Raw genomic sequence first — 22,291 nt, forward strand, 5'->3', positions numbered from 1 at the left:
ATGGGCCGTAACAGTACCCGGCATGTGTCTCAGCACGCGACTCGCGTGGGTACAGACTTCAAAATGAAGACATTTTTTTCAAAAGCGAGAGGTTTCAAACAGCTACTACCAACAACACGACGCTCTGGGGAATGAATAATCGAACCCTCGTCATATTTTTTATTCTGTCCCACTGGTTTTTCGGTTTGAGTAAGAATTAGTTTACTACAAAAAATACATTTCATGTTGGTTTCTGTAGACAAGTGACTGATGTCTGATATAATTGAAGTAAAAACCCACAGAAAAACTGGATAAGAAATTGACGTTTCAGTCCAATTATATAAGCCGTTTTCAAATTGGTTTTTAAAATTCCAAAATGTTTTTGAAAATGGCCCATAGCATTGGACCGAAACGTCAATTTCACATAATACACACAATATCACATCAACGCACCAATCTAAATTAATCTCGATTAAAGAAATCTTCCCGGCCGAAATGTAAGGTGAACAGACTTAATAGCATCGCGGGTTTTTATACACCATTTTGCGACTAGGTCTCATTTTGATTTTGGTGCATCGTAATAAACAACGTTGATAGCATATGCTAAGAGACAATAATAGTTATGGCCTGGCGACTTGTATGTTTGTTTTTGTGTATGTATATATCGAGGTTCGGGTTTAATTCTTTTTTTTTTCAAGTACCTGTTGAACAATTGCACGCAGTCTTTTGTTGAATTAGCCATCGAAAAACTGTGACTTATCACTAAAGTCCACACGACTGGTACTCGATACTATAGATTTGTGACCTCATTGATAATGTGTATTGGGGGACCTGTGAGTTGCTATGATATACGATTTTGAGAGACGGTTAACCAGCCTAAAATTCTAAAACCCGCTTACAAATTCAGAATTTAAAAGCAAGATTTATCATTTAAAAAAAACCAAAAACGGAGGACACAACGTTTCGAGCTCCCACGAGATATCATCTTCAAATATGAACTTAGAAGTTCTGTGTAGTTTTGTCACACAATCAGGTCCCCGTCTAGAGGAGGGCGGTGTTAGTCTGAATACCAGTCGTTGTTACCGGTTCCCTACAACCGGTTGTTTGTAGAACGACGGCTAGGTACTAATAGCGGTGTGTGACTGCACATCCCAACGATGCTGGACTGGTCCAACTCCAGAATAGAAAATATAGGCATACATTATATTATGAAAATCCTATTGTTACCGCGTTATTGTTACTCATCTTTCGAAACACCTTGAACTTTATGACATATTCTGTTGCTATGTTTGAAATCTTGGGCCTGTTCTGAGCTCAGTCGGTTGAAATAAACAGCTAAGTGCATCAGGCTCAAATAAATAAGTATATTTGATGGGTGCATTTAGAAATTTTAGATTCAGTTAATAGAAATACTTTGTAGAATAGCTTAATTTCGGTAATTCATTCATAGTGCACAGTGACTATAGGGTGGATACAAGAGGTAAAATTAGAGTGGGCTCGAACCATCGCTGTTAACTTTTAGTTATAGCAATGTCGGTAAGATGGCGCAACCTTCTGGTATAGCAGTCCTCGATTGCCAGAGGAAGAATCCCTCGCCTGCCATAGTTGTGGCGAGTCAGGTCATAGTGACACCTGTCGAACGCATTTTGAACTATACGGGAATTCCCTCGTATTTTATTTCCTCGTTGACGTTGAGTTGTTTGAAGACATTTCACTCGCGGGAAAGAAGGATTTTAAACCCCTGAAGCTGTCATGGGGTGCTGTAAGGGAGGTGATGATACGCAGAAAGATCCAGGTTCGTATTATTTAAATGTACTATAATTGATTTTGTTAAGTTCACACCTGAAACTAAACTGCGTAAGGTCAGTCTGTTTAACTACCGTTCTCACTCATCAGTGGTTCTGATTCAGAAGAGAAAGCACTGAAAACACAGGGGCTTGTCACAATTTGATAATGAATGGATGATACCAGTATCCCTATATAAAAAAGATTTTTTATATAGGCATACTGGTATCATCCATTCATTATCAAATTGTGACAAGCCCCTGTGACTGTGTCTGTGAAAAGGATATTGGGCTTCTTGTATTTTTAACAAAGTTTGGGGACTCACATTTGCGCACCTGACCATGAGCTGTTAAACAATTAATGATGAGTTACCTAGCTAAACCCTGCCATGGTTTGGTTTAAAAGTAAATGGGTATAGGCCTAAGCCTAACAACTCAAATCACTGTATGAAAAAATGTATAGATACTGGTGTACAGTAGTATATTGTCTATTGAAATGAATAAACCTTTTCGACTTATAAAAACCAACTGGCCCTGGCAGATACCGCAACAAAATTTATTCTACTTCAATGTTAGTTGATGGGATGAATGATTTTTTAAGGCGATTTTTTCTGAAATTCTGTTGAATGATGTGAAGGAATTCATATAGCCACATTGATTCACCATTCGAAACTATGAGGATAATTGTGGCTAATTGTTCGATCTACTGCGCTGGTTTCTATTTATGATGATGGAATATCACACATAATTCTGCGGTGGTATATCGTTACATCAACGGCATTCTAACAGCAGCTGCGGGTGCTGCTGCTGCTGAATATGATATTAATCATATCTATGAATAGTCACTCCCTGGAACTTTGTCAGTTGTAATATAAAAACTAAATGGCAGCCGCAGCGCCGCTAAAAATTAGATTTTTATAGGTATGTAATAAATCACCTCTTGTCTGGCATGGATCAGGGAATTTGGAGATATTGATTTTAATAATCAGGGTATTCAAGGTGTCCATATCTAGTGTACGGAATCTGATTATTATGTAATTGATCAACATTTAAGAAAAAAGTATCCTTCTTTCCAAGGGCGGATTTTGGGGTGGACCGGGTGGACTGGTCCACCCCCATTTTAGAATTTGAGTTTGCCCTCCAAAAAGTCTAGAAATACTTTTTACGGCGGAAATTATAAAAAGACTAAGAATAAATCCGAATGGGCCCGCTGATAAGGCCAAGAAAAACTCCTGTTTGTCCTAAATTTTCTGTGGGAGAGTCACCAGAACCCCTCTCCCCCATGTTTTACTTGCAGCCCTCACCTTGCTAAATCAAGGCATTTTCCCTTTCAAATTTTCAAATGAAGTGCCCATTCCTAATTTCAAGGTGCACCCCTTCAAAAAATCCTAGAGCCGCGCCGCCCATGCTTTCTATTTTCTACAAAAGCAGGAGTTTCTTATTACTAACCGCAGTAGTAGTCGTACTATGATGTGTTTAGAATGCTGTTATGGGGTGTGGTCCACAAATGTCGTCGTGTGTACGTGATTAGGGGTCATCACCATGGAAAACTTGAATCAGATAAATGTGGGGGAAATACCTGGTTTACTATCACTAATTGTGTCCTCAGATAAGACCATTGCCAATTAGCCTATAGCCTAGTCTATCTATATCCATTCGCTAAAACGTAATTTTCGAATTTATCGATAGTTTTCTCATTATTATTGAACGTTTATCGGATTGAAATATTGCTGCGGCGACACTGCGAACATCTGTTCATATCGAATTCTCATTTCGAGAGTTGATTATATAGATATACACACTTATGACCTGCGGAACCATATTTACCATTTAAGCCGCATGTATTTTGAGTAAAGCATCTGTTCGGCTGTTATGACGTATTCTATTCAATTAAATCAGACTTCGTCACGGCCGGTGCTTCAATTGGAGGCTTCGTCAAAGGATATACACTCGTTTGCCTCATTCATGGTAAAATTATGGTTTTTATTTCTTGATTCGTAATAAATCCGATCATGTTTATCGTATCGAACCTTATTCATAAATTAAGTCGATCAGAATTTTCCCCTATTAAGTCTTGATAAGACCTTATTTAGAATTTATATTATTGAGTTGGATACTGAACTATATATAGAGCCTTGGCACTGAATATGTACAATACATATATATCATAATATCATATATTGAATTTTCCTTTCAATATTCGCATTTTATTAGTTACGAGCCCTTCCATTAATAAAATGGTCTTTCGATATACAGATCAGTTAAGGCACATCTGTAATGGTGGTTGAACATAATTAATAGGCGGTAGATTGCTTTGTGACACTGTTGTTGTTGATTTTGTCAACATTGATTAGGTTATAGACTTAAGTCTCTGTCAGAGTATTCTGTTGGGAATCATTTCCCGAAGTTAGCCTATAGCTGTAGACAGTTCGAGGACCAGTTATTTGTAGGTAGGGCTTCTTTAAATTTTATGTGTCAGTAAATGCGAGGTAAATATTTCATGGAAATGTCTCCTAAAGTACATTTATAAGTTATTTGATGAGTGACATGTTCATGTCCGTTGCAATCTTCATAAAAGTCACTGATTACTGCGGATATACTGAACTACAGTAAACCTCGTCTTACTCAGACAAACTGGGACCAGCAAGCTAAGCGGACATCACAAAATGTATTTTATTTTTATGTCCCGACTTGGGCATGTCTGGAGAGGTTTACTGAACAGTATCATATCGTTTCTCTCAATAGAGAAATCATTTGTGGTCATTTTAGACTCAACAGGTCGTTCAACTAGTGATAATTGCCTAAAAGACAGGCCTTGGCCCTCGAAGCACAATCAGAATATATGGCGACAGCTTGAGTATGATCAAAAATCAATGCAACAGATTAAATTAACTGTTCTGAGCATGAACTACGTTCAATAACCATTCCCTGTTTGTTTTCCGGGCCTTTACAGAATAAATTTCCGAGAATGTATTGATGATTTGAATAATAACACCAGTCACTTGCCAGTTCAGGCTGGGTGAAAGATTGCTTATCAGGGGCCAGTTGCTCAAAAGTTGGCCGGTGGATAGTTGACATAGTGCCAATTAAAAGTTCATCGTTACTATGGTATTTATAAGTGGGCTGTCTTAAATCAATTTTTTAGAAACTGGTCCCTGAACCAGAACTGAAATTTGTACAAAAATTCTGTCCATTTGACCATTCATTTATGTATTTTCTCTTTGGATTTCACTTCATTCCAAGCAAGTATGCTGATGGGTTAGTAAGGGACATAAACCAATGAATATGATTATCATTTTGATGTTAAAGAAATTACACGAATAACTTGGAATGCTGTCAATGTTACCTATGTCATCATAGTTACCATATATAGATGATGCCTTTTTAAAAATAGCGTCGATCAAAGATCTTTTTTCAAAGCGTCCTTCGGTTGAAGGACTATTTGAGACGTAATTATTCACACTCAAATTCGGGTTTCTCTCAATGGCGGGTGATTGAAATATTTCCCTATATTCTTGCATTTTAAAAGAGCCCTTCAAACCCTTGAAGAATATTATTGCGCTCGATCTCGGGCCTGCGTAAGTATGAACGTGTTTTCATCGAGGTTTAAAACCACAAATTATATCCTCTACACAACAGTTGAATAATGTCGCACCATTGAAAAAAACCGTTTCGAGTTTATAAAACGATATCGGCAAAAAAAATTGAGAACGAATTATGGGTGCGACTAAAGATGCCGACGCCAAAGACGACGGGCCAACTGAGGAAACCGGCCTCGTTAAAAAAGAATACAAGGGTATGTAGAAACGAAGTTTTGAAGTTTTAAATCGAGTTTCGTATGTCGGGTGACGCAAGTTAGACTCCTGCTTCGAGACACTGATTTCCTGCCTACTTTAACCACCGTTTTCATGAATAAGTTTTAACTATCCGTTGTTGCTGCGTTCTGTATTCTGGAACCCGATCGCATTGAGACTCGAGACCACAGCACGAAACCCTGCCTCACTAGCCCGAGTGCGCAGCTCCCATGCGCTGCTGAGATGATGTCATCATTAGCCAATCAGATATTCCATTTTATTTTCGCCCAGGTTTTTCAACTTAAGAGTTTTTCCGTAAAATTTGCCTCAGCGATTACACAATGAGCAATCTGATTGGCGCCGCAAGCAAACCTGTGCATGTACCTGCGCACCCGGTCTAATGTGGCAGTGTTTCCTGCCGTGGCTGAGTCTAGTGACGCGATCAGGTTCCTCCTGAGAGAGGATGGGTTTCTGGTAGAACTTTTTCATGACCCGTTAGCGGAACGTGGTCCCCACCGTTAGGTGATGGATATCATAACTTGGTTCTTCGTTTCACAGTTGTTTGTTGGTTCACGTTTGGCCCTACGGTTAACGGTTGACTCCACTTTCCACGGAGCGGATTGCCTCGGTTTATCGCATTCCCATCGGACGAAATATTCAAATTTTCCTTCTCAAATTCATGTGGTATGAAATATGAAAATCCATCTTTACACCATCTAGGCATAATGTATTGGTCCCAAGTGATCCGAGGCAAGCTTCTACTGTATTTGAAAAAACAAATTAAGAAATTCAAATTTTATGCCAATTCGAACCTAACTGGCAACTGAGGAACATGGGTCCAACTGAATGGGTTTTCTATTGGATTGACTTGTAGTAATACTGCACATTTTTGGTGGTTGGTTTCAATCGGTTTGACGATAACATCAATAACGTTTGTGTTCGATTTAATGAGAATAGCTTTTGATAGCTGTATTGGTTTAGCAATTAGAATTGCTTATACCCGGAAAATAACGTCAACGATGCCTGATAGCACTGATTCATCGATAACAGCAATGAGCGGTTTTGTTTGTGTCAACGCGGAAGGTCGTTTAATTCAGAATGGAATGAATGTACACGGTAGTAGTTGTCATGGTGAGATGTACACACCATCAACAAAACCGCGCTCCTACCCATGTACTCGATAAACCTAGAAAGGCAGCTGTTGACATTGAAGTCGTTTTCGTGATTCGTTTATGAGCATACTTACTTAACCACGGAAATAATTATGATATCTATACGATATATTTATGATATCTATATTGCCTAATTGATATATAAGTTACATATTTCTGGTTCACAGAAGAAGCGGAAAACCCAAAAAGCAATTGCCTCAGAAAAATGGCTTCCTTATTGATCTTTCATGTCACGTTTTTGATCGAAGTATATCATTTTTTCAAGTAGTAAGATCAGACACGCCTTAATTTCATGATTCAAAATGGTTGCTGACTTTATGAGTAGTTCTGTTTATTATAGCAACCCGTGAAATGGTTGTTGATTATTTAGTTCTGTTTCTGTTGTTGACTATTTCTAGTTCTGTTTATGTGAAAGAAAGACTTAAGTCTGCAATCTGCTAAACGCAAACATTTTGTAGTGTCTTCGTTTAAAGGGGATTCCTATTTCGCATTCCTGATATCTTCGCTGATATAATCTAGTCTGAACATAATGTGTTTGTTTTCCTGTTCTAGCGTATTTCCTGAATTGTAATTGCTTTCGTATAGGAGAATATAAAAACGTTCTATGGGTATAATTCATTTTCCAAGAATGTAGAAATGGTCTCTATATCGTTTAGTGTTATATCGGTTGACTATATATGATGGTGCCTTTTCCTTCACTTTAGTGGTTATTTGAAATACACAGCAACAAGCGACTATTAATGCATGCGCCTTTCATAAACACTATCGCGTCTTGGGTCAATTTTTTATGTGCATGAATTATTTACTATCAAGTTAGTAGTCAAATGCATATAAACTTATGGGACAAACATTCTGAATCGCTTTTGTTTATGTCCTGTAAGTTTATATGCTACGTTACTTCTGTTTTCTGGTTATCGGAAACAGCTAAAACGTTGTGGTTTCATTTTAATAAATTACTTTGTATAAAAATTCGAATTGTGGAACTTCTTCGATTAACTACCAAGTAATTTTGGTCTGGTGCCGGTTTCAATTACCAGTTTGTCAGTTAACCAGCCTACATGTACATGTACATGTAAATAACCATGTTACGCATTTATGTACGCGGCATTGCAATGGCAGGAATATCGATTAACTTCGGTACTTGTCAATTTTCCAGTTCAAGTCCCATCCATTAGCGGCATTCGCGAAGAAAATGTCGTTGAAGTGTCGATAATTCATTCAGCGATTAACACGTTGAAAAACCATATGCAAAATAAAACAGTTGTATCATAAAATTATTTTGATCAGAAATTTTTATCCGAAGTGAAAACTGCGAAAACTCTTTATTTATGTATGTGCGTATATCTTTCAGGCGAACCTTTCAAGTATGACCCGACGTTCAAAGGGCCGATAAAAAACCGGTAAGGAATGAGTGAGCGAGCCGAATCAAAAACTAGTAACAACCAAGTGTCGCACCGTACACATGCATGACGAGCGGATTCGAGATTTGTTTAGGGACGCTCGATTTGATAAATGTCGATTGATTTTTGGGAATGTTGATAAATCCCACAGCCCGCCGTGTCTTAAGTCAATCATTATGTAAAAATTGGCTGATATGTGTAGGTCTGTATGTTCAAATATTTACTCGTTGATAAAATTCGGTGCGGTATTATTAAGCCAACGCTGTGATATTGAAATAAGGCTCGGGGTTTAATCAGCTATAGAGATATTCATTTGTTCAATTTCTTATCTGTTGACAAAAAATATAACTGCTTATCGAAAATGTACTAAAAAGATCAACTTTTAGATTCGAATTCTTCGATGAGATGATTGATGACTATCCTGTACTTTAAATGAAACATTTAATTTGTCCGTTTTATATTTTGACTCCATGCTTGCGTATTAGTTATCGTATGTCTACAGACCAATATTAATTGATTAATCAATTTGATTAAAATTTAATTACAGATCATGTACGGATGTTATATGTCTGCTAGTGTTCCTTGCATTTCTCACCGGACTGGCCGCAATTGCTGGCATTGGTACTTTATCATTAAAAAAAGCAAATCTATTATGTTTTCATCCTCTTTTTATATGCTTCATTCTCTCAAAGCCTCTCAAAGCAGTGTTATGTTCATCCTAGTGTACATCCTCCCCTGGCAGGAATTCGAACCTGATGGCATTGAGACTTGCCACCACCGTACGAAACCCTGCCACACTAGCCTCACTATTAGACAATCAGATATCCTGTTTTATTTTAGCCCGGGTTTTTCCATTTATAGTTTTTCCTTGAAATCTGCCTCAGCGATTATACAACGGGCAATCTGATTGGTACTGCAAGTTTTTTTGCGGTAAATCTGTGCATATACCTGCGCACCCGGTCTAGTGTGGTCAGAGTTTCGTGTCATGTCGTGGCTGAGTCTAACGATGCCATCAGGTTCAAATCGTTCCTGGGGACAAATTACCCATTTAACACATTAATACCCATTGAACAGTTTCTGAAAAATGAAAGTCCACTCCACATATGTTCACATTGAACTCTGTATTTGTCTATAGTCTAGACACAAGTGATGCTTGAGTTCAACATAAAAATCGTATGAAATCGATTTTTTCCATTTCAACATAGGCTGAACATGTCGTTACATAACATGTATTATATGCCTGTACCGGTACTATGTACGTATATGCTTCAACAGGAGACTCACTAACCTGTCGACTAAACCAGTAGTTACTGCATACTGATAAACTTTTTTGGGTTGCCAATTTCTCGACGAGCTAACACTGCTTTGAAAACTGCTCTCTGAAAAAAGCCGATCTTATCATCTTTATATCGATGAATAAATCTCACTTTAGAATACGTCCTCCCAAGGTTCACGGTCGGTTGATCAAAGTTGCATCCATTTTGTCACAGAGTCATTATCCGCTTACTTACGTTAAAACTATCGCACCGATTCGAAATTTGCGTCCCACGAGACCAAAACTACATTGCAATGTTGTTTCCGTGATGGACTACACTTGTGATTTATGAATTAGACTCGTTTCAGTCCACCATCATAAGTTGTAGTTAATGTTCCCTTAGCTCAAATATGTATTACTTGCATGCAATTCCCCTCCCCCAGAATTTTTAGTAGCTGGTTTGCCGTGTCAGTATTTTGGTGTTTTGTGGTAAATCAACACAATACGTAGAAAGATGTATTTTGTTTAGTTTTTGTGGTGGGAACACATAGTGGGTATCAGAGTATTGCACGCATTATTCGACCGGTCAGTACCAGGTTGACACCAGTCGATACCGGTCATTTCCAGTAGACTCCCGATAGTCAAAGCATTATTTATACATCTTTTCTTTATCCTCTTTTGCTTTTAGATCATGCACAGATATTATTTGCTGCCTTTTATTTTTTGTGTTCATTTTGGGTTTGGTAGCAGTAGCATTCCTCGGTAAGTTTGGCTGCAATCAGTGACTGGCCTAATGCTGTTGTAGCCACCACCACGACCACCAATTTGAACAACTCCATATTTGGTAATTTGTAGCCACGATCACATGAGGGTTTTTACCCGGGCCTACCATTTACACTGGCGCCCAAAGGGTCTGTACCTGTTTGACATGGGCCTCATCTCGCCCGACCCAAAACACCGGCCATTTTAACCCCATTCAAATCGTTTCCATGTGATAACGGCTTTCATAAAACATAAAAATAGTAAAGCTTTGCAGAAAACAGTAAGATATTTTCCTTAATTAGTCGCATGTTAAATGTCGTGGCGTTGAAATAAATTCATCGATTTATCATTTTCAAAAATTGGATGATTAAGAATTCATTGTTTCGCTTTCAGCATTCAGCAGGGGAGACCCAAAAATGTTACTGTACCCGACTGACTCTGAGGGCAATATTTGTGGTACTGGCAAGTTTACGTGAGTTTCGTACTAAATTTCAGCTTCGATACTGTATAAACCTCTTGCGGTTTCTTCAATGTCTGTTACGGTTTTCTTGAATTTCAGAGATCGGCCGAATTTGTTTTTCTTCGATTTATTGGCTTGTGCCCGTATGGGTCCGGCGGTCGCGATCAACGGATGTCCTACACCTCAGGTAACGCCGCGATAACACAAGTGTTTTTGACCTGGGTTGTATTTGGTCCATACCAGGTGTTAAATGAGCCTGTGCCTGTTTAACACAGGGTAAACAACGTCAGACCAGGCCCAGGTCACATTATTCCATATGAACGCTAAGTGGCTTGACTTGCTTGCCATAGTATCATTTTGATAGTATATTTCTATAACGAGTGTTGAGTGATTTGTACATGAATGCACTCATTGGGCATGGGCATGGCATAACTCGCATCTAATCCCGGCTAGTTTAACGCGGGCAAAATCGCCTCCCTAATTTAAATTTCGATTTATTCATCATAAATCCAAAATATAAGATTGTGAATGAAGAAAAACAACAATAACAACTAACAGACAAAAAACAAAAAAGATGTGCAATAAAAGAAAAATTATAAAAGGAGAGAGAGAAGTAATACAATGTCTAACATATACATACAATATTATTTAAGTGATATTTACAAGCCCATAATATATAAATTTCGCTATGATCGTGGCTTATGGCACGATCATCGATAAACTGCCGAACACCGGGCCATTAATTCTGATGTGATTTCTCATTTTCCGTCTTTTCTAGGTGTGCGTGAAATCGTGCCCTACGAATTATTGGACCTTTATACAAGACGAGGTGACAAACAATCGAAACAATTTAATCTGTTTGTACGACGTGGATCCGAAATCGGCGCAATATTCGTCGAAGGTAAGCGATTGCTGAATGCAATCATCGGCGAATCAACCGATACAAAATATGAATACGACGGGAAATGCATGGATTTGAAAGAGATTTACCAGATGACAGCGAAATAGAGTATGAAACTCAAGAAGTTATTATGACAATGCTCTAGGGTTGTTTATCATAAAAATTTGCGTTGTTATTCACACTGTTCTGTTTTTTCTATATTTCATACAGTCTTTGACACAGCTGGTTCAAGATAAATTGTGCGCTGGATATACTGTTAAAAGTGTACCAAGTACGTAAATCAATATCAATTATTATTCAAAAATTTTTAATTTCGAATTTCAAAAATTCTAGTATCATTTCGCTTAAAAATATTGTAACTCAACTGTGGAACTCCGGCTATAACCTATGTATCATTCGTGAGTGTTCTCTGTTTCAGTGGTTGGTCGATGTGTGCCGGCGATATTTACCACTTTGCTGAACAAAACGCAAAAACTCGTCAGCCAGGTCGGCAACCAAAACTTTACCCTGACCGGTCCTAATAATGAAACTATCACTGGTAGTGAGCTCGAACAAGGATCAAAGTGAGCATTTCTCGATGAAACAAATATAAGCGTTGTAAGTGTATCAGTTTATAATTTGAGTTTGATGTTCTTTTAGGTATCTGGCGATAATGATGAGCGCTATGGATGTAGCTCAGTCAGTGTTAGCTGATCTTGAAGCTTCCTGGTGGATGCTTATAGTGTAGGTTCTAACTCTAACGAATTCGACCCTATCTGTCATTATCAGTGTATTAGCTGAATTGATACAGATATTTGATATTCTTCTCATATTCTTTTTTACAGTGGACTCGTCATATCTGCAATAATTGCTTTAATTTGGATTCTGATTATGAGGTGGATCGCTGGAGTCATGGTTTGGTTGTCGCTTATCTTGTTCATCGCGCTTTTCGCGTTCGGTAAGTTCATTGCAAACTTTTATATCTATATAAAGTTTTCTTTCGCTGATCCTGGGTGAGTTATTGTTCTTTTCACCAACAGGAACGTATTATGGTTTCAAGGAATATGTTCGACTGAAGGACTCTGTCGGTTCGCAGGGAGCCCTCGAGTTTAAATTGAATCTATCGTACTATGCGGCGCGACAAGAAACCTGGTTAGCTATTGGTTAGTCTTCTGGCTCCAGTTCCACAGTTGTGAGTTACAATTAACTCCGTAATCAAATCTGAACTCACAACTGAGGAACTGGATCCAGTACTTTTAACTGGATTAGCTTGGATTTGATAATGATTTCGATAACGATCGTTAATTATTTCGCTTTTTCGTTTTTCAGGAATCATCTGTGCTGTGATTTTGGGAATCGTTTTGTTGATTCTTTTGATTTTACGCAACCGTATTCGAATTGCTATTTCTATTATTAAGGAAACGAGCAAGTGAGTAGAAAAATATCGCACACACATATCATCTGTAATCTCTCTGAAATACAACAGCTGGTTTTAAAGATTGGTATTACCTTTAACCTGGGGCTAATTCAATTCACTTTCTATTGAGTGAGCCCCTGGGTTAAAGGTAATACCAGTCTGTAAAACCGGTTCTAGTATAATACCACCAATTCCTGGTCGAAAAATAACTCCAAACCCCTGAAATCAAGTTTTAATGTCCTCTTTCTATATCCAACTTCAAATAATTATCTCTTACTTGGTTTTCACTTTTTACACATCAGCGGCACATGATGGTCATTATCTGAAATACCTATTTGTATTATGATTTTATCCTTTGGTAGGCTTTTTGTACATATTCGCGCATACTTTGTACGAAGTGCTTGACAACCCTATTTTAGTTTACTTGATGTAACACCCTTGAGTAGTTGCGGAGCTTACAGTCGTTCATTATTTATTTGATATTTCTGTTCAGAGTAATTTCATATCCCTATCCAGACAGGTGAGAGATCCGTATATTCATGAAATGTCTAGTTTCTTTCGTTAAAATCTTTTTTGGATGTTTATGCTTTAAAACAGATACCATGTATACATGTCCGACAGAAAGAACATCGTTTGTCCGACCACACTGATAAACTTCTAGGAGTCTCATTTTGAGGCTTTTCCACCATGTTTGTCTTTGTACGATGTATGTGTACATTTCAAATACAACGTGTTCGATCATTTTCGCATGTTTATTTCTACATGTTATGAATGGTTAGCTTTGATCGATATTATATATGGAAGCATGAATTTTCAACTTAATTCAATGACTAAATTTTCCTAAACCACAGAAATCTTACTGGCATAAGATGTTGTTCATGACAGTCAACTTCCTGATAGATTCAAGATGGGAACAGTTTTGTTTCCAACAAAATGATCACTTGTTTACCCACCTTTAAAAAAATGTTTAAAACAGATGTTGCATACTGCAGAACTATAGAAATATGTAGCCTTTGTTCTTCTGAAATAAATTCAAGTACCGGTACACATGAAACTAAACCTTTAGCAATGTTGCTTTCATTGGTGTGTCACCTAGCATGTTGAGAAACAAAATCTGAATTAGAAGCAGCGATTAGATTTAAACATATTGCATGTAAATGAAATATTTGGTTTTATGTGGTAAATGTATGAACATATGGTTTTAGAAATAAAAGCAAATTCTCTTGATGAATCCTAGTTTAGAAATTAAGTACTTAACATAGGAAGCCATTTACAAACTTTTTCTGTTCTTATTTGTCTATTACGATAATTTCAGAGCTGTTGGTAACATGATGTTCACTTTATTGTGGCCGTTGTTCCCATTTGTCCTTCAACTCGGAGTTTTTGGCTTGTGGGGAGCGATAACGATATTCTTGGCGTCGTCTGGTAAAGCTCAATCTAAAGCAAACGTCACGACTACTAATTCATCAGGAAATCCTGTATTCGACTTGATCGATTGTTCCACACTAGTATGTATCGGGTTTAGACACGGATGTCTGATGACTATTTTCCAGTTTGTCGGTAGTCTAAAGAAAATGTGCTTTTACTTACATTTTAGCCAGCAAATTCATCGCAGCTGAAGTTTTGTCATTTTGTGAAATACGGCGGAAATGAGTATGTTGAAATCTGTTCAATTAAATTTTCTTAAAAAAAACCTACCAGTAACTAACTAATTTGGCTTGACTAATTTTTCCATTTGTAAATGATGTTGTGATTCTAGTCCTGACTCAAGACAGTAAAAAATATTTACACATCTCTGCCTGCCAAAAATAATGTGTGGATATATTTAAACAGAATCAGAATAAGATTTTGACACATATATGAAAAATGCTATGCCTATGTAACCGGCTGGTTGTTGTATCGGCAGGCTGGCTGGGGAACTAGCATTTACACCAGCGGTACAGGATTCCATCCATCAGGAACAACAAGGCATTTACACCTTATATGTACAATCTTTATTGCATCCTGGAATGAGAATGATTATCATAACTTTACATAGTCTTTATATACAGAATCATGAGTATAATGTGAGAACTAGGTGATCAGAATCTTTCAATTTGTCTGATTCTTGATTTCGGAAATCTTTCAGGCTACACCTTACCGTATAAGGCAGAGTCTACTAAGTACCCGCATTGATACATGGCCTCAAATCATTCAGTCATGATTATATCGTTATACTTGGTATCGAACTGTATTTTAGGTACACGATTTATCTACAAATCTACAATCTGTTCATGTTGTTCTGGTTGATGAATTTCGTCGTCGCATTAGGTCAGATGACTTTAGCCGGAGCATTCGCCTCGTATTACTGGGCATTCTCGAAACCAGCCGATATCCCCGCGTTCCCTCTCTCCGCATCATTTTGGAGATGTATTCGGTAGGACGGATAAAATATCACAGATCTAAAGTACCAGATAATTCTAATGATTCGTTCCACGTTGAAAACTTTTCTTAACCGTTTATAGATACCATCTCGGCTCTATTGCGTTTGGTTCATTGATTATCGCAATTATTCAATTGATACGTGCAATGCTTGAATACCTTGATCATAAGCTGAAAGGCTCGGAAAATCCAGTCGCAAAGTTTTTCTTGAAGTAAGTGTACAATTTTGACATTTTTTTTATCGCAGTCGCGATAAAAGTTCTTTTAAATTAACGTGCCATATTTGATTTTAGGTGTTTGAAATGTTTCTTCTGGTGTCTTGAGAAGTTCATGAAATTCCTCAATAAGAATGCGTACATCTTGGTAAGTCAAGTTGAACGAAAAAATGAAAAAAATAAAAGTTGGTTGTCAAGAATGAAAAAAACCACATTTTATTCACATTTTTCATATGCAATAATCTTCCTACTTCAGATTGCGGTATATGGTAAAAACTTTTGTACGTCAGCAAAGAATGCATTCTTTTTGATTTTGAGGAATATTGTAAGGTTTGTGTTGCTGACGGTTGTTTCTATAAAGAATGTAATTATGCGATACAAAGTATTTATTTGAGCATTTTGTCCTACATTTAATTTTGTGTCAATTTTCAGGGTTGTGGTTATTGACAAAGTGACCGATTTTGTCATATTCATCGCGAAGCTAGTAGTGGTCGGAGCTACAAGTAAGTTAAACACGAACCTAGAAGTCTGAATTTTTATGATTTAATCCTAAATTCTTAAAGATTATCAACATTGTAAAAATCTTAAGTTTTTCAGTGGTTTTTCTAGAATCGCACAAACGGCCCTATTCTGTTGTTTTCACACAGTGTCAGCATTCAGAAATGTATATTTTATCGAGCACAAAGTTCACCACTAGTCGTGTTTATATTATTTTCTCACGTACAGCTTGTTTGTTTATGCTGTTGCAAGGGACATTAAAAAAATATGAGTTTGTCTCGTCGGTAATTGATAATCTAAAAAATCCTGCGGGCATTATCGTTGTAAGTAATAGCATTGTTGTCGGCACCTGATCCTCATTTAGACGAGTCTTGTGATGTAGATAATCCCGATTTTATTATACCCAAAAGTTTTGGAGCATGGTTTGTTGGTTGCATGGTGTGAATAATTGATTAGAATCGACTCTTGCTTCGCAGATAATGCACTCACAAAATTTGCGCATCCGATCTTATAGAAAGCAGTATTAGTGGACACAAAATGAATTCTAGAAAATTCAGTGTTGTCATAGATGAGAAATGCTTCGGTTATATGTATGAAAATATATTTATCCTGCTTATGCTATGTGTGAACAATCCCCCAGAATCTGTGAAAATTATTCAAATTCGCATGCGTTGATTTATCTATGTATTTTGCATGTGTTTTCAGCTGTAGCTGCGTTTTTCTTCTTCGACGGGCGAATTCCGTTTATCAGTAATTATTCGCCTAACCTACAGTACAACCTAGTCCCAGTTATCGTAAGTACAACCTATGCTTCGCGCAGAGCCAGTTCCGCACAGTTACGAATACAAATTCCTCCTCAAAGTTGAATAATGAAAATGAACTATCGGTGATTATAACCTCCCCAGTTTTCCCCATTGCTGTGGAATTGGATCTAGATTGTAAATTGAATTTAAACATTGATGCTTTACGCTTGAAAAGCCACAAGACCAAAACATTCTGTGTGACCTTATTTCATCCTTCCTTATTTGTTGGTTCTTAATCGGTACCTCAAACTCAACTTGTAGAAAGCTGTGGTTAGTAGTGGGTCAGTGAGCTAATATTTTACTAAATTTCCTCATGATGTAATAATATCTTGGAATCGTTTAAGCTATTTACATATCATTCTTCCAAGGTAATATGAACCAGTTGGTACTGAGTAGGAAATCATTTTAGCATTTTAGTGTTCGAATAATATGTTTGGATTTTCTAGGTAATCGCTATTGGATCATACATTATAGCCGCCTGCTTCTTCAGTGTTTATAACATGGGAGTGGATACTTTATTCTTATGTTTCCGTAAGTACTACGATACTACAGTAGAACCAGCTTAATTTGGCTCATTTGGGAAAAACCAAATTCATCCCGTTTGATATACGGGATCCAGTTCATAGTTCTGAGTTTAATTTGTCTCTTTGAGTTAGAACATCGAAAATGAACTGATTTCAACTCAAGAGTTAACTCTAACTCACAACTGTGGAACCGGAACCTGACATAAGATCAACATCCAGTTTAAACCTGTTCAAATTGAGTTGGTTTCACTACATTATTATTTTCATGGAAATTGATTTGAATTGAAAACAGGAACTTTTATTCGGAGTGACAGTTTAATGGTATGGGTTTTTTCCATAATTTCAGTGGAAGATTTGGAGCGACATGACGGCTCGCCCGAGAAACCGTACTACATGTCGAAGGAGCTGATGAGAATTCTCGGCAAGAAAAACAAGAAACCGAAAGCGACTGAAAAAGAGGCGGAGAAAGATGGCTAAATGATATAAACCTCGATATAAGCATGAAATGACTATAAACTAGATAGAAGGACACCAACTGAACACTGTTGAATAGCTGTACTTAGAGTTCACTGTGTGTCTTTCTGTGATTTAAACCGGGGACTGTTTACCCGACTGTAGTATATATTAGTGTTCACTTACGAAGTACCCGATGATACATGAAGAATATCTCCGCTGTGCTTTGTCCAAGAAAAGCAATCTTCTAGAATTCACTTGGGTTCATGATAATATCAGGGGCGGATTTAGGGGGTGGTTTCCGGGTCAGGACCCCTGCTTTCCCACTGAGGTTGCCCTTTTTGGCAAGACAAGGATAATTAAAAACTGCAAATTTGACACTCATCCTTTCAGAAATTGCATATTTTCAGATGTATTTCCTCATGAAATATCTACGACCGAGGGGAGTCCCCGCTAGTTTTCTATGACTTTTTTTTTCTGGACCCCGGAATTTCCAATATTCCTAGATCCGCCCCTGAATATTGAGGATGTAGTGATTTGAAGTTACAAACCGCTCAATTTTTCCCCATAGCCGAGTTTTGGAACTTGATTGTGTATAGGACTAGACAATTGAGGAAACTTATTTTTAATTTCTGTAAATGTCGAATGGTCATGCGTGAGACTAGCCAAAACTGAAGAAATGTATTCATATAATCAACCATCTATATTTATAGTATTACTGGTTAGTACTATCGGTGTTGGAAGCTCGGGTATATTTATACTTCATAGATAGAAATGATCATGTGATTTCATGCACACGTGAAGATATATCGTGTATGTATGTATGTATGTGATAAGTGCCTTCACTAATGTGCGATAGCAATGCTGCTGATTTTTGTGTTTAGGTGAATACCGTGTCTGCCATTGATAAAATATGTATGCGCAATTTATGCTAGAAACTGGCTTAATTGCAAAGTTAATTCGTCTGCATGTATTCATTCATCACCGCCGTATATGGTACGCATTACTCAAAAATTTTTGTTGCCACGTCGTCTTAATTCAATTACGTCATGATCGAAACGTCGTCTTAATTCAATTACGTCATGATCGAATGTGTAAAAATTAGGGACTATTTCATTGTGCGAGACGCTTCAGGGGAATGAATTCGAGATTTCAATCTTCAATTTTTGCAGAATATCCACGCCCAGTCGTGCGTGCGCGGTCAACGCTTTAGCTTTAACACCAGTCTAAACGCATTTTGATTTGTTTCGTTGTCAATTGATACCAGATTGTTAGATAAATATTCATGATCGTGGAAACTGTGGAACCAGGATTTTGATCGTAAATCTGCAGATGTGAGAGAATCATATTCGATATCGATTCCCCGGATCTATGAAGTTCATTTATAGCCTCTGTTCGGAAAGTTATGAATATAACAATATCAGTAATTATGTTTGTAACTGCTTGTAAATAAAAACCAGGAATCTGTGTTATTTTGCATGCACTTAAGTATTATTTATATTTATACTATTGACCTAATAGTGTCTGAGGAGATTCATACTACGATAGATATATATATATATATATTTATAATGAACTTGTATTAGCAGGTTTGTATTTAACGCTATGTCCACTACCGTCCACTTACACTATCTCCGCATACGGTAAAACCCGATCGAATCTATTCATTCTGGGAAGTTTGATTGAAAGTGATGTCTGAATAAGATAAAAATCAAAATCGCACAGATGCGGATTTGAACTGGGTTTTACTGTCTATTATTTCATTCCGATATTGATTATCTTCGCGTCACAATCACGTCTTGTGTTTGCGCACAATCACGTATTTTGGCAGCCTTTATACTTAATAGCTGACGTTTTTGATTTATCGTCTATATTTTCTATCATTCATATAAAAATGGTATCGATGTATAAATTTCTCTTTCAGTATTTGATGAATTCAGTTGATTCGTCTATCATGAGCATATTGTCCTGTATTATAATCAAAGTAGGGTAATCAGGTTCCAATTAACAAGAGAATACATGTATATAATAATCAATGAACGTATTCATTGTGTACCGTATTATCGGTAGGCCTACTGCAGAGCTAGGTTTTATAGACCAGCGGAACATATCAAAGTTATTACCATAATTTCTCGTTGTCACCTTTGATCTTAAGGTTTATGAAATACCCTGTCCATAAAACGGACTCCATGATTTGCATGACAATTATAATAATATATATTTATATATGATATATATATTTAAAAGGTAAGATGCACCATAGTTTAAATGAGATGTCGAGTTAATATGTATTCCGACTTATTATTGTTGATAAAGTGTTGATATGATCGCTGTGAATCGAACTGTGATGTTTCTTTATTAAACTATGGATGTTTAAAGTCTACTTTATATGTCCACGGTTGAGCTGAATATTATTATTAATCCTTCGATGACCGTCGCGTATTTACCGAATGAGAATGAATCAACTAATACACTGTATTTTGTCTGTTTGCCGTTGAAATAGCAATAAATGTTGACAATTCGAACAATTTCTTCCGACGTTTGTATCAGATTGGATTTGTGGCGTATTGGAAACTCTTCTAGTCGTTAAACCACTACTCGTGATTTAAGAGAGCCTATAGAATTCCGTTTACCCTCGAACTTATAGTAATTCTAAATCATCCATCATCTTTTGCCGATCGCTAAACGTAGTTTTGTTTCGAGTTTCTTCATTCGTGTTTTCTGTCGTCGTCTCTTCGCTGAAGGTTTTGTCACCCGCATCTGGCTGATTGTTTCTCTGCGCAGTTTTGGCCCTCCTAGCGGCGTAGTATTCCGCCTGACCAGGACGCAGTTTACATGCCGGAGTTTCGGGCCGGCCACTCGACGGAGGAACCCGAAATTCTCGGTCAACGAATTCCTGCTGCTTGCCTGCAGCTAGCCTTTGATTATTCGACATGATTCTTAAATTGAGACAAAAGCAAAAATTGAGACAAATGCAATGGATTATGGAGAAAACAGAAATATTAGCAGATAAAACCAATCTTAGTTCAGAATTCTTCGATAAAATGTCAAAATTGTATCAGAAATGTATAGAGAAGTGTTTTAGTTCGTGCCCAGAAGTGTTATAGATAGTGATAGATGTAAATTCTTAGAAAACCTGTGCAATGAAACTTACCTGCGCGTTCTGTGTCAAGTCTATATCGATGCTGGACGTCGATCAGAAGTTAATCAGGAACTCCGTTTATTATTACTAGAGTATTTGCTCGCGTGCTGTTTCATCGTTGATAAGATGTTTGATGTCGTTTGACCTCTGCAACAGCGTCTAGAGCCGAGTCGATCCGGATATGAAATCTCTCATGTCCAATATCTGATCGAACAAAGCAACCGTGTCGAATGGATACACGTCGGTCGTTGAGTCCGTGTTTTCGAGAAGTTAAATGACTTTCTCATTACCTAGGCAGCACCGGTGATTTCGTGATTTACTATTATATTTGCCGTGTGTGACGACGAATTAATGCGATTATACGCAGCGAGCGCGTTCTGTTTAAGGACCGACCTGCAACTTATTTGTAATTGGATAGAGCTCTACGCCAGATCAATAGAATCAGTCTGGTTCGATTACATTATCTCACAGAAACAGCTTCATGCTATTTGAAAAGGATCAAAATAAAAAAGCAAAAACTAATATTTTCACATATTGATTCATTTGGATTAACTTTCGGTCGATCATCTGGTCATGGGTGACCAACTAGATAGCTGTTGCTTCAGTGGCCGAGTTAGAGATGAGTTGTGCCTAGACACTGCGAATCGTGTCACCTAGCTTTCTACAGAAGAAATTCCGGGGTAGGCGTGTCGATATGTAACAAGTCGGTCTGTCACCGTCATTGGAAGGTTCGAATCTTATCCCCTTGCTTGAGTGATGCCCCGAGTCGGTTTACCTATCGACATTTTTCAACTCTCAGAATCTACGGAACGCCGAAGATGAACTTGAACTTAACCGGCCTTATTGGAGTCCATATAATACAAATGTTACCGCTGAGAGGACATGACATGCAATGAAATATCTACGGAAAGCCGAAGATGAACTTGAACTTAACCGGCCTTATTGCTCCGTATAATACAAATGTTACCGCAGAGCACATGACATGCAATCTACATATCAACATTGAACTTAACCGGCCTTATTGCTCTCCATATAATACAAATGTTACCGCTGAGAGGACATGACATGCAACAAAATATCTACATTGATACAAAACAGTACAAAAGACAATACAATGACGAGCATACAATTTGAATCACCGAGGAACACCAAGAAAAACAATAATGCCGTCCGCAAAGGAAGCCGCGGGTCCGTTCGCGAACTCGGTCCCCGGGGACTCTTAGTAGAGAATCGTTTAGTGGTAAGCTTTTATAATCTGATGGGTTTGTGAAAATATTCGACCGTTAAACTAAACCACAGGCTACTAGTAGCTGCTCAGTCGGGCCCAACCCC

General features: G+C 37.6%; 1 protein-coding gene across 7 annotated transcripts; it reads left to right on the plus strand.

The window, feature by feature from the left end:
- The first annotated feature begins 1,635 nt into the window (after nucleotides 1–1,635).
- On the plus strand, nucleotides 1,636–19,426 carry LOC141909359 (choline transporter-like protein 2). Of its 7 annotated transcripts, none has more exons than XM_074799792.1 (24): nucleotides 3,594–3,731; nucleotides 5,403–5,559; nucleotides 8,081–8,129; nucleotides 8,677–8,750; nucleotides 10,540–10,618; nucleotides 10,706–10,793; nucleotides 11,385–11,507; nucleotides 11,718–11,778; nucleotides 11,926–12,070; nucleotides 12,147–12,230; nucleotides 12,332–12,444; nucleotides 12,527–12,649; nucleotides 12,816–12,915; nucleotides 13,397–13,423; nucleotides 14,219–14,411; nucleotides 14,501–14,556; nucleotides 15,143–15,319; nucleotides 15,408–15,536; nucleotides 15,618–15,687; nucleotides 15,796–15,869; nucleotides 15,972–16,042; nucleotides 16,266–16,360; nucleotides 17,287–17,371; nucleotides 17,711–19,426. In XM_074799792.1, exons 2-24 carry the CDS (start codon nucleotides 5,481–5,483, stop codon nucleotides 17,839–17,841), a joined length of 2,226 nt encoding a protein of 741 aa, XP_074655893.1. In that variant the 5' UTR covers nucleotides 3,594–3,731; nucleotides 5,403–5,480; the 3' UTR covers nucleotides 17,842–19,426. The 7 variants fall into 7 exon arrangements, with proteins under 7 accessions (XP_074655899.1, XP_074655898.1, XP_074655893.1 ...); XM_074799791.1 differs by lacking the exon at nucleotides 8,677–8,750 and adding an exon at nucleotides 10,073–10,146 and having other exon boundaries at nucleotides 3,596–3,731; XM_074799793.1 differs by lacking the exons at nucleotides 8,677–8,750; nucleotides 16,266–16,360 and adding exons at nucleotides 10,073–10,146; nucleotides 16,743–16,831 and having other exon boundaries at nucleotides 3,653–3,731.
- The last annotated feature ends 2,865 nt before the right edge of the window (nucleotides 19,427–22,291 follow it).

Source organism: Tubulanus polymorphus, chromosome 7 (genome assembly GCF_964204645.1).
Source record: "Tubulanus polymorphus chromosome 7, tnTubPoly1.2, whole genome shotgun sequence".
NCBI lineage: Eukaryota > Metazoa > Nemertea > Palaeonemertea > Tubulaniformes > Tubulanidae > Tubulanus > Tubulanus polymorphus.